Here is a 12075-nt window from a genome sequence, read left to right as displayed (position 1 = left end):
GTGTTACTTTTTTTTAGCTATGGGATTTCTGTATTTAGAAAAATGTGTAAAATTAAAAAACAATTAAAAAATGTTTTGGTACAGTAGTTATTTGCAATTATTTAGTATGGACTTGTAACATCCAGATTATTAAAGATTCGCTTATATGGGTTTTGATACATGGCAAATAAAAATACTCCATAAAATAGCAGTATAGAATGCAGAAATGTAAACATACGCTTAAGCGGACTTGTTCTATGGTAGGTCATAAAGGGTTAAACCTTCTCTTCGTTCCCCGGTTGCAGGAACACCAACAGGATCGTGGCGTTGCTAGGCAACGGCATCGACCAGAGCCTGATCCCGCACCACATCAACCTGAGCCAGGCGAGCCGGGTCAGCGCCGACGACTACCACCAGATGGTGGACGTGATCCGTCGCGTGAAGGAGGACGAGTTCCCGGCACTGGGCCTGGAGTCCTGCAGCATCGAGGACGAGCTGAACAAGGTAGGACCTTGGGGGGGCGGGGCTAAGGTGGGCGGGGCTCCGGTGATCAATCAATCAATCAAAGTTTATTTAGACGGGATAATGCATATTAATGAACCCTACATTAAAAGGTATAGTCTGTAATGTTGGAGAGCTAGCAAGATTTGAAAGTGGCACCTCCTTTAAGCCCCGCCCCTCCTCCCCCTCTCCGTCCAAAGCCACGCCCCCACAAACTTTGGGGAACGCGCATTTGCAGGAGTCGAATTTTCCAGGACATTTTGGACAGCACATTTTCAACAAAACTACCCCATGTTTCATTCACCTGTAAGCGAGGCCGGTTTTAGGGGGGGGCAGGGGTGGGCTGTGTCCACCCAAACGTGCGTCCTGCCCACTCAATCAAAGTTATGGGGATCCTTTATTTTTTTATAATTTTATTTTTTTTGTAAATCTAAAAAAATATCACAGAATATCTGTACCGTTTCTTATTGGGTGGACACTGCGCATCATTTTTAGACACAACAATGAACGCATACCGCAAAAGTTGTGTCTCGGCGGAGGGACCCGACGTCCCAGCAAAATGAGCACAACAGAGAAGAGAAGTGTTCAGAACAGCAGACAGAGCACACACTGAAGGCTGATTTATGGTTCCACGTTACACCAACGCAGAATGGTGCGCGTCGCCGCATACCCTACGCCGTAGGCTACGGCGTAGCCCTACCGCGTAGCCGTGGCAACAGAGCCTGCACAGCACCGCAGCGCACCGCCACCCTCACCGGCGCTCTCCGCCCTCGCCGGGATAGAGACTCCTCCATCCCCACGGACCCCCATACTGGGGAGGTGGTATTTTTGGCTGCATTTTCTCGTTTTCTGCGCCATTCTTCAGCAAACGTGACTCGAGTATGTGAAGTTTTCCGGCAAGATTTTCGACGTGACGAGTGCGCGCATGGGACAGAGGGGGGCGTGGGCGGGACTTAAAATGAAGCATCTGATTGGTTCTTTCCCCCCTGCCAATCCTCTGGTCCTCTGACCAATCCGTGCCATTCGGACCGCAAAAAACAGATTGGTCAGAGTTTTTACAGGATTAAAGCTGTCAGAGAGGTTGGATTTTTTTCTTTCCTTTTTCTGAACACATTATTCACTGGCTACTCTCAGGATGGAAGGACCATTTCACCCAGTATAACAATTAATGTTTTTGAATATGATTACAGACTATACCTTTAAGCAGTGTAAATACACCGGATTTTAGCAGAAATGCTAGTTTCCGCCCGCAGTCCCCACAAAAAACATAAAAACAATTCAGTCAAACAAGGGAACAAACATAAAACATACATAGTAGCAAAATAGATTTAGCAGCATTTAAAAGCAGTTGTAAAAGCATTGTATCTAAAGTGACTTGAGCAAAACATGCATATTACAAGAATGAAATACTGTGGTTGTAGCCCTGATAGCTGTGGTTGAAGCCCATGTAGCTGTGGTTGAATCACAGGTAGCTGTGGTTGTAGCCCAGGTAGCTGTGGTTGAAGCCCATGTAGCTGTGGTTGAATCACAGGTAGCTGTGGTTGTAGCCCAGGTAGCTGTGGTTGAAGCCCATGTAGCTGTGGTTGTAGCCCAGGTAGCTGTGGTTGAAGCCCATGTAGCTGTGGTTGAAGCCCATGTAGCTATGGTTGTAGCCCAGGTAGCTGTGGTTGTAGCCAAAGCTACCAATGGATGTAGCCCAGGTAAGGGCTGAGATGTTTGCTGTTGGTGCTTGCGTTCGCGCCCGTTCACGTGCACCACCAACCGCAACGTCGCTCGCGTAGTACGCGAGGAGAGTGCGTCGTACCGGTGGTGACCGATAGGGGGCAGTAAGCAGCGCAACAGTTGGAAAAGTGATTAAATATTTAGTAGCAGCGGTAGCAGCAGTAGCAGATTAGAACAACAAACAAGTTTACATGACACCATTGGATGAAGAGGAGATTAGAAAATTGCTTTGGTTGTGATCTCAGCAAAGGAAACGGCGCCAGCGACCTCCGCGCCGTCACTTGTGGCCAGCTGGTATCTGACCGGGACCAGCTGGTATCTGGACCAGCTGGTATCTGACCGGGACCAGCTGGTATCTGACCGGGACCAGCGCCACTCGCGGCCAGAGCGAGAACTGCAGGTCGCTACGTCAGTCAGTACGTTTACATGCAGCAAAGAGATCGGATTTCTGATCGTATCACATAACGACATGCAGAAGATCGGATCACTTGTCTGAGTTTACATGCTGTTCAGAGATCGGATAACTGGCCAGAGTGAACCCCCCCCAGAGTAAATTCTCCAGCATGCACAGACTGCAATATCCAATGTCCCCGTATACATGGCGTTAAAAACCCGATTGCGAATGGATTATATAGGTGCTCCAACCCGATTACTAAATGTCCGACATAGGTCCGAACTAGATCGGGTTCAGGTGTTGACATGCAGTTTAAAAGTCTGAACGATGTCTTATATGATCAGTAACCCGATTGAACTGCTGCATGTAAACGTACTGAGTGTCTTTTTGAGAACATGCACGTCGATGCGTCAAATGAACGCAGGATACGCGTGGCGGCCATGATGCGTACGCGGCCTGAACTGCAAGTATATCTCCGGTCTAACAGTGAAGCTAGCCATGTGTGAGGCCCAGCTAGCTGCTGAGGCAGCCCAGGTAGGATTACAGGTAACCCAGGAAAGGGCCAAGCTACTAGTGGTTGTAGTGATTGAAGTCCAGGTCGATCCACTAACAATGGATGTAGCTCAGGTAGCCTAGCATCCAGGTGGTTTGTGTTCTGTTGAAATGGCCATGGGTTTATTTCAACATCACCAGCATGGAGCAGGATCAACAGAACAACTCTCAAGAGAGGTTTAGAAGATGGTGACAGTTTTAAAGTGATGAATAAAAAGATGACTCCTCTCCCCCCACAGGCGGTGCAGGGAACCGGCCTGGCCTTCATCGCCTTCACCGAGGCCATGACCCACTTCCCGGCGTCGCCCTTCTGGTCCGTCATGTTCTTCCTGATGCTGGTGAACCTGGGCCTGGGCAGCATGTTCGGGACCATCGAGGGGATTCTCACCCCGCTGGTGGACACCTTCAAGGTCCGCAAGGAGCTGCTCACAGGTGAGAGGCCGCTACCTGCCGGGGGCCAGGTGTTGTAGATAACACATTATTTATCTCACTTTTCTCACATTTTCCTACATTTAACCAATGTATATAGAGGTAAAAAACAACATAAAGCTAAGTACTTTAATCTAAATGGTTTACACTGTACACTGACACTTTATACTTTATATTTTATTTATACAACTACAGTCACTCTATTGTAAATTCTTTTTGACATTCTTATATTTATATATTTTTTTTTTGTACATAACGAGACATGCCCCATTTATCTGTTCATTTTATTCTATTTTACTTCTTATTCTATTTGATATTTTCAACGTCTTGCTGCTCAGTTGTCTTGCAATTGCCCCTCGGGGACAAATAAAGTTTTCTGAATCTGAATTATGTTATATGTAAATGTTAAATCTAAATGTTATATATCATATCTAAATTTTTAATTTCCCTCGGGATTAATAAAGTATCTCTATCTATCTATCTATCTATCTATCTATCTATCTATCTATCTATCTATCTATCTATCTATCTATCTATCTATCTATCTATCTATCTATCTATCTATCTATCTATCTATCTATCTATCTATCTATCTATCTATCTATCTATCTAATTGTTATGGTTGAGGTTACAAGGGGACGGAGCCAATTAGCATATGAGCAATCATTAAGGTTCAACATTTAGATCTAATATTTAACCATTAGATGTAACATAGCATTTACATGTAAAAATTTGACAAAATATTTAGATACAGATTTAAACATTTAGATATATAAATATAAGAAAAGTGAGATAAATAATGACTCTGTTGTAGGGCTGGGCGATTTGACAAAAATAAAATCCTGTTTTTTTTTTTCTGAAAACCCGATTTTCGATTTCGATTTCGATTTTTTCAAAAGAAATTTTGGTAAAACTACAAAAGACAATGGAATAAATTGTTTCAAATATTTTATCTTTATTTTTAAAGAAAAGTAGCAAACAAATTTCCTATTGGGAATGAAGTGCAATCCTCCTTGAGTTTAGTAAAGTGACAACATTTACAATTTTCTTGACCAAACAAAGATGACTAGACGAGCTCTGTCTGTAATGCAGCCAGCTGCAAAAAAGGAAAATCGATTTTCCGATTTTCCTTTTTTTTTTTTTTTTTTTTTTTTAAATCGTCTTGATTAATAAATCCGATTTCGATTTAAAATCGATTAATCGCACAGCCCTACTCTGTTGATTGACATCTAGCAGCTCTGTTAAATGTTGTCATAAATCTTAGAAAAGTGAGATAAATAATGAAAATGTGTCAGCTACAACTTTTATACTACATTTATTACACTTGGCTCCCCCACGCCCTCAACGGGAGGCTAATAAAGGGGCTGGACTCTGTGATTGACATCTAGCAGCCACGCCCCCTGGCTGTGATTGGAGGAGCTGTAAACGTGTTAACAGTGATGCCAAAGGAGCAAAAACCACCTAGTTTATGTTGTATTATCATAAAATAGCGGTAATTTCTGCAGATATGCTTTTTTTTTTTCCTCAATATATGAGGTTAAATGTTATCATAAATATTAGAAAAGTGAGATGAATAATGTCTTTTTCATTGATTTTGACCGGGACGTTTTATTTTTTATTTTTGAACATTTGTATTGATGCAGTGGGGTGCTGCGTGCTAGCCTTCTCCATCGGCCTGCTGTTCGTCCAGCGCTCGGGGAACTACTTCGTGGCCATGTTCGACGACTACTCGGCCACGCTGCCGCTGCTCATCATCGTGGTTCTGGAGAACGTGGCCATCGCCTGGTTCTACGGGATCGATAGGTAAGTTCAACACACGGGACCCCCGGGCACCCCCAGGAACCTCCGGGAACCTCCCAGACCTCACCTCTGCTGCTCTCTCAGGTTCTTCGAGGACCTGAAGGACATGCTGGGCTTCACGCCGTACCGCTTCTACTACTACATGTGGAAGTACATCACGCCCATCCTGCTGCTGGTGCTGCTGTGCACCAGCTTCGTCCAGCTGAGCATGACGCCGCCCAGCTACAGCGCCTGGATCCAGGAGGAGGTGAGTCCCCGCCTCCGGCTCGGTACCCCTGGTACCCCTGGTACCCCTGGTGACTCTGGTGCCCCTGGTACCCAGACCAGTACCCCTGGTGCATGCTCAAAATAACAAAAACGGTGCGAAAATTTTTTTTCTAATTCTTTTTTTTTTTACTATTGTTATCTAATCCAATATCAGTTTAGTTAATTTTAAAGTAAATATGCACTTTGTTTACACTCTAATTATGTCAAATATATTTCTTCAGTATCTTTTCTTGATATTTCTCTTTTTTTTTTAAATTATGTAAGATACTTTTAATATCATTTTACAAAGATAAACAGAAACAAATACGTTTTTTTTATATTTCGCTTTTTTTATAGGAAATTTTATTAAAAGCTAAATCTTTCTTATTACATCCGAGAGTGTTTCTTTGTGATTTAGAGATTTTTCCAGTACAATTAAGTGTATTTATTTTTAAAAATTGGCGCGTATATTTACGCCAGTGTGCCGAAAAAATCAACACTTAACTGTTTTACCTTGTCACTATCCTCGTATTCAAAACTGAAATTCTCAGAATAAATATCTTCTATCATCTTTTTTAGCAGTGATATTTTTCCTGCGAAAATATATAATAGTAGTCAGTTAATAAAAATAAACAACCGTCTACAAAGAAATAAAATCAGCAAATGCATTCTAGAAAACAAAAAAAATGTCAAAAACTGCTCTCTTTGTGGAATAACGATGGATTTGTAGGAGAAATATATTATATATTATATATCATATGCTGCGAATCATGGCAATTATTTATGCCTTCCTTTTTAGTAAATTAACATTTCGTTTTTTTTGCGTTGGAAACTTCTCGCGGGCCGCATGAAAAGCCGCACATTTGACACCCCTGGTCTAAATGCACATTAAAAGTCATCATTGTCTGGTCACATGCCCAACTTTAGTTGCCAGACGTCCTCGTATTTGTCTCCGGGTCCAGGTCCCAGACCGCCGCGGAAGACTGACGGCTGTTTTAAATGTTTCCTGACTGTAAATAATCGTTTTAAATCATTGAACTGAAAAAAAAAAATAAACGTTTCCAGATTGTCGCGCAGCAGCAGTTGCGTCTCTCTATCTCTTTCCCTCTTGGCATTGAGTTAAAACTAAAGTTGCTTTCGTTGACGAAAATTATGACTAAATATCGTCGTCAACAAACCTTTATCACCTGAGGAAAACGAGACGAGACGCAACAAAAATGCTGGTCATGTGACGATAACGATAATTAAATATATAATGCAATATCGTCGACGAATTAAACGGGACTAAAATGTAGATTACAAAATAAAAGCTGCTAAAATGTGTCTTCATTTTCGTTGATCAAAACGAGACAAAATTTTCTAACAAAGACGCTTAATGTCCATGTTTTCAGTAGTTTCCTCTGGTTTAATCTTTAGATCCACTTTCCTACATAGACGTGGAAAAGAAAACCCAAAGTGTCATGAAAAAAGAAAAAGACGGGGAGAAATGTGGAAAAATAAATATTTTGTAAACTCAAATGAGAGTCTTCTGTATCTGGAATGAATGTATTCTTGAGTCTATAAGGTAACAATAATATAATAATAAGATAACCTTGTTTGAATTGTAAAATGAGTTTGGATCAATACAATCTTTGACTAAAACCAGACGAAAATGGACAATTCTGACTAAAATAAGACTAAAATGCTGAGAATGAACGTGACTAAAACTACAACAACACTAGTTAGAACCAGTTGAAAGGGAATTAAAGGATGTTTCAGGGCCTTTAAGCCGCAGACAATCAACAGGATGTGCCCCCCCCCCCCGGCCTGAAGCACCTGTAGGATTATTTTAGAGCCATTGTAACGCGGAACAAAGGCCAGATTAAACAAAGTGTCTACGGAGATACGGATGAAGCTTTTTTTTACTTCGTAGCGGTTTTCCAGCCTCTTGGTTTCTCCGCCAACGCAAACATGCGCCACGAGTCGGTTTGTTTTATTGGAAATGGACGTCCTTCCTGCTCGGGTCCCACCCTTCTGCTGCATAATCAGAAACTAATTAGAGATCCACTGCAGCTGTGTCGGATTATCGTTTTCCTGAATTAAGATGGCACCTGTGAGTCGGTTCGTTGTTTCTGTCCGGTCGAAGCTTTTTTATGTTGTTTTTTTTTAGTGGCCACATCAGAAATGATCTTCGTCACTGTTGTGGCCCGGCGGAGTTCCGGACCAACCTGGTCCATGTGACGGGGTTCATATCTCCAACCTGGATTAATGGCCCTTTTCCACTAGTATCTACTCAGCTCGCTTCTACCCGCCACGCCCCCGTCTTGCGCTTTTCCACTACGGGCCGAGGCAGGTGGAGCCGTGCCAAGCAGATACTTTCTCTGTAACCATTCTGCCGAGGTTCTGAGCGTGCTGAGTCGGCACTATATCTGACGCCACTGATTGGTCGGGGGGCGGGGCCGTCAGACGTTTGAATCAGGAAGCGGGAGTCAGCGCGAAAACGACTGGCGGCTCGCGGTTATTTTATTATACAGCGCAAATGTCTGTTTGTTGATCCAACTCTGAGATGCAGATGTTCATAAACCTGGTGGCTGATGAGAGAATTAAAAAAGGGATCTAGACGGGCTGTTTTACTCTCAGCTGCTCGCGGCTCCAGCTGATTTCTGATCAGCGCCGACATGAACAAAGCGGTTGCGCAATCGAGTACGTCACAGCAGCTTCATCCCAACCCCCCCACTTCTCCCCTGGGGGGGGAAAAACAAACGAGGACAAAACGGGTGGAGCCGGGACGAAGCGTGACCAGCCGTACCGAGGCGAGTCAGGCTGAGTAGGTACTAGTGGAAAAGCGCCATTAGTCAAGGCGCATTTGGCGCCGTCTGCCACATGTTGTCCTTCACGTCCAACCGGGCCAGTCTCTTATACTCCTTTTCCACCAAACCGGTTCCAGTTCTGGTTCTGAGTTTGGAACTGGGCTTTCTGTTTCCACTGACAAAGAACTGGCTCCGGGTCAGAAGAACCGGTTTCAATGCAGCGCCAACTCTTTGCTGGACTAGAGGAAAGAACCGCTTACGTAAACAGAGGGGGCGGAGTTGTTAAGACCAACGGCACTAGCAAGACTGGGAGACGGAGACATTTTCAGATAAGAATGAATCTGGATGCAGCAAAGCATCATGGGTCTGAGGAGGAGACAACCTGTCTTTTAGAGATGTGTCCACGGAGGAGCTACGTGGACCAAGTCCTGTTAGAGCAGATACCTTGTTGTTGCTGCAACTTTCACGCAAACGCAGCAACGTAACTGACGTTTGCAGAGACGTAATGACGTGACTCCTCTTAGCACCCGAGCTGTGGAAAAACAAACCGGTTCTCAGCTGGTTCCAAGTTGAACGAGTTGTGAACCAGAACCAGCCCTGGAACCGGTTTGGTGGAAAAGGGATATGTAATGGAGACAACAGAGCATTTCCGGGCATCATGTTAAACGTTGGATGAGGATGAGTCCTCCGTTGGTGTTAAAGTGGCTTTTACAAATTGGTAAAGTTCCATCAGCCATAAAGCCAAAAAGAGAACTTTACCTTAGTAAAGTCTTCATAAGAACCAGATTAAGGTTCAGCATCGTTATCTATGAGGCGGGTCGGGGTTGTGCAGGTCCGTGAAGGACCGGAGAGAGGACCAGTCAGAGCTGTGGAAAAACAAACTTCTCAGCTGGTTTGGTTGTGAACCAGAACCAGAACTAGAACCAGCCCTGGAACCGGTTTGGTGGAAAAGGGGAACCAGTCCAATTAGCAGCAAAACAAAACATATCTTTAAAATAAGGACTTGAAAGGTTTCATCTTTCAGAAGAGTATTAGGGCCATGCAGGAGAAAAAATATTTGAGATGGGAAGATTTTTTTTTATTGTGCACTTCGAGAAAAAAGTCGAAATGTCGAGAAAAATGTTGAAATGTCGAGAATATTTTATTTTTATTTTTTTTTTTTCTCAACATTTCGTGCACCATTACATGCTAGACTGCCGTTTTATGGAGCAATTTTATTTGCTATGCATCAAAACAACCCATATAAGCCAATCTTTAATAATCTGGATGTTACAAGCCCATACTAAATAAGTAAAGTGCAAATAACTACCAAAAAAATTTTAAATTGTTTTTTAATTTTACATATTTTTAAATATAATATAATATAATATTTAAAAATATTTGAGAAGAAAACTTTTCTTTATTGTGCACTTCGAGAAAAAAGTCGAAATGTCGAGATTAATGTTGAAATAGAATTTCAAGAATAAAGTTGAAAACTTCGCCTTTTTTCTCAACATTTCAACTTTATTCACGAAATTTTGACTTTTTTCTCGACATTTCGACTTTTTTCTCGAAATTGTACTTCAACATCAATCTCTACATTTGGACTTTTTTCTCGACATTTGGACTTTTTCCTCAAAGTGCATACAATTTTGAGAAAAAAGTCTAAATGTCGAGAATAATGTTGAAATACAATTTCAAGAATAAAGTCGAAATTTCGTGAATAAAGTCGAAATTTCTTTATTCACGAAATTTTGACTTTTTTCTCAACATTTCGACTTTTTTCTCGAAATTGTATTTCAACATTAATCTCGACATTTTGACTTTTTGCATAATGAAAAAAAATCTTCCTCTAAAATATTATTTTTATTTTTCTCCTGCCTGGTCCTAATACTCTTCCGTATTCTTCATGTCAGAAGTCATGGCGGCGCTAATTAGCCGTTAACCAAGACCACAACCCCTAATTAGCATAAATGTATTCACTTTGATTGATTTGAAGTTTATTATATATAAAGGACCCAAGTCCACTTTAGATGACGTTTGTCTTTTGCCCCCCCCAGGGCCAGGAGAGGAGCGTGCGGTTCCCGCTGTGGGGCATCGTGATGTGCATCTCCCTGGTGGTGATGGCCGTGGCGCCGGTGCCGGTCGTGTTCGGCCTGCGCTACTTCAACATCATCGAGGAGGGCGCCGGCGGCCGCTCCGCCGTCTCCTACAAGAAGGGCCGCATCATCAAGGAGAGCGCCCGGCCGGGCGAGGACGACGACGCCAGCCTGATCCACGGCAAGTCGCCCAGCGAGGCGCCCTCGCCGTTGCCCGGCAACAGCATCTACCGCAAGCAGAGCGGCGGCGGCGGCGGGGGAGGGGGGGGCACCGGCGGCGGCGGCGGGGGAGGGGGGGGCACCGACGCCGACACCGCGCCCAACGGCCGCTACGGCATCGGATACCTGATGGCCGACGCCCCCGACATGCCTGAGTCGGACCTATAGACTGTAAGCCCCGCCCCCCTCTAAACCCCGCCCCCCCTCTGCGTGCGTTTAGTCATCGTTGTATATTCTTTGTAGAATCGTAGCCGCTGTTGTTTGTCGACTCTGAACCTTAAACCTCAAAATAAAACTGTACGGGGTTCGGGGACGGACCCTGGACCACCGGACCCCCACACTGGTCTGGCCGGACCCCCTCCCCCATCAGGCCGGACCCCCATCACCCAAAACAAAAGCAGGATTAGGGTACCAGGGGCACCAGGGTTACCTGGTGCCCTTGGTACCCTAATCCTGCTTTTGTTTTGTTTGTTCTGGGTCTAAATGCACATTAAAAGTCATCATTGTCCGGTCACATGACCCCCAACCCCGTCTGGCCCGTCTAACTGGACCCCCACACCGGTCTTGCCGGACCCCCACCTCCGTCTGGCCGGACCGAACCCCATCTGGCCGGACCCGCACCCCCGTCTGGTCTTGGCCGCTTCTCTTCTGAGTATTTCTGCATCGAGCGTCGGGACGCCGCCGACCAGAGTCTGTAGAGTCTGCAGGGAAGCAGACGGGGGGGGTCTCGGGCCTGCAGCTGCTGACAGTGTTACACAACCAACCCCCCCACCGGCGTACGCCACAACAGTATCCGAAGGCCGACCAGTACCGAGGTCGTCCGCCGTGGGAGGTCGACCCCCCCGATCCTCCGAGACTAAAGTGTGCCTAAGTCATTTATATTTGTTTATAGAATACATGGATGTTGTATATTTGGAGTATTCTGTAAATACAATATAAATATTATAAATATATTTATGTTTCTAAGGTTCAGATGTGCTTCAAATCCTTAACTCTCGTCTCTTTTCTTTGTTTTCTTTTTTTACTAATGTCCTGTCACATGTCGGGGGGGTCCCAGTCCCCCTTGTAAATACTTTTTTCCATGAAATGGCTTCAAATGCAGTGTCTTTTTCCCTGGTTTCAAATTAAAGATAAAAATGGTCCTGAGTCTGATTTCTTTCCCTGATTCTCTGTTTTTCTTTTGTTTTTATTCTTGTCTGCAGTTGACATCTACGAAGCGTGTTGCTGTTTTTCGCTATAATTTCTTTCTGTTTTTCAAGGAAATTTTTTTTTTGCCCTGTTTTTCCGTGTAACTCCCTCCCCCCCAGTTTAGAAATCATCTGGAACAATTACATTCATTCCTTTAGTGAGAGTTTCTGCAGGAGCA

At 44.0% G+C, this 12075-nt stretch overlaps 1 protein-coding gene across 1 annotated transcript in view; it reads left to right on the top strand.

The window, feature by feature from the left end:
• LOC133443721 (sodium-dependent neutral amino acid transporter B(0)AT2-like) overlaps window positions 1-11106 on the top strand; it is a 44826-nt gene extending 33720 nt beyond the window's left edge. Inside the window, exons 8-12 of the mRNA XM_061720901.1 lie at window positions 285-483; window positions 3388-3580; window positions 5221-5380; window positions 5462-5624; window positions 10452-11106. Of these exons, the coding sequence (XP_061576885.1) occupies window positions 285-483; window positions 3388-3580; window positions 5221-5380; window positions 5462-5624; window positions 10452-10877 (1141 nt within the window). The 3' untranslated portion in view covers window positions 10878-11106. The remainder of the gene's footprint in view (window positions 1-284; window positions 484-3387; window positions 3581-5220; window positions 5381-5461; window positions 5625-10451) is intronic.
• The last annotated feature ends 969 nt before the right edge of the window (window positions 11107-12075 follow it).

The sequence above is a fragment of the Cololabis saira genome, chromosome 5, assembly GCF_033807715.1.
Source record: "Cololabis saira isolate AMF1-May2022 chromosome 5, fColSai1.1, whole genome shotgun sequence".
Taxonomy (NCBI): domain Eukaryota; kingdom Metazoa; phylum Chordata; class Actinopteri; order Beloniformes; family Belonidae; genus Cololabis; species Cololabis saira.
This window is presented reverse-complemented; position numbering and strand designations above follow the sequence as displayed.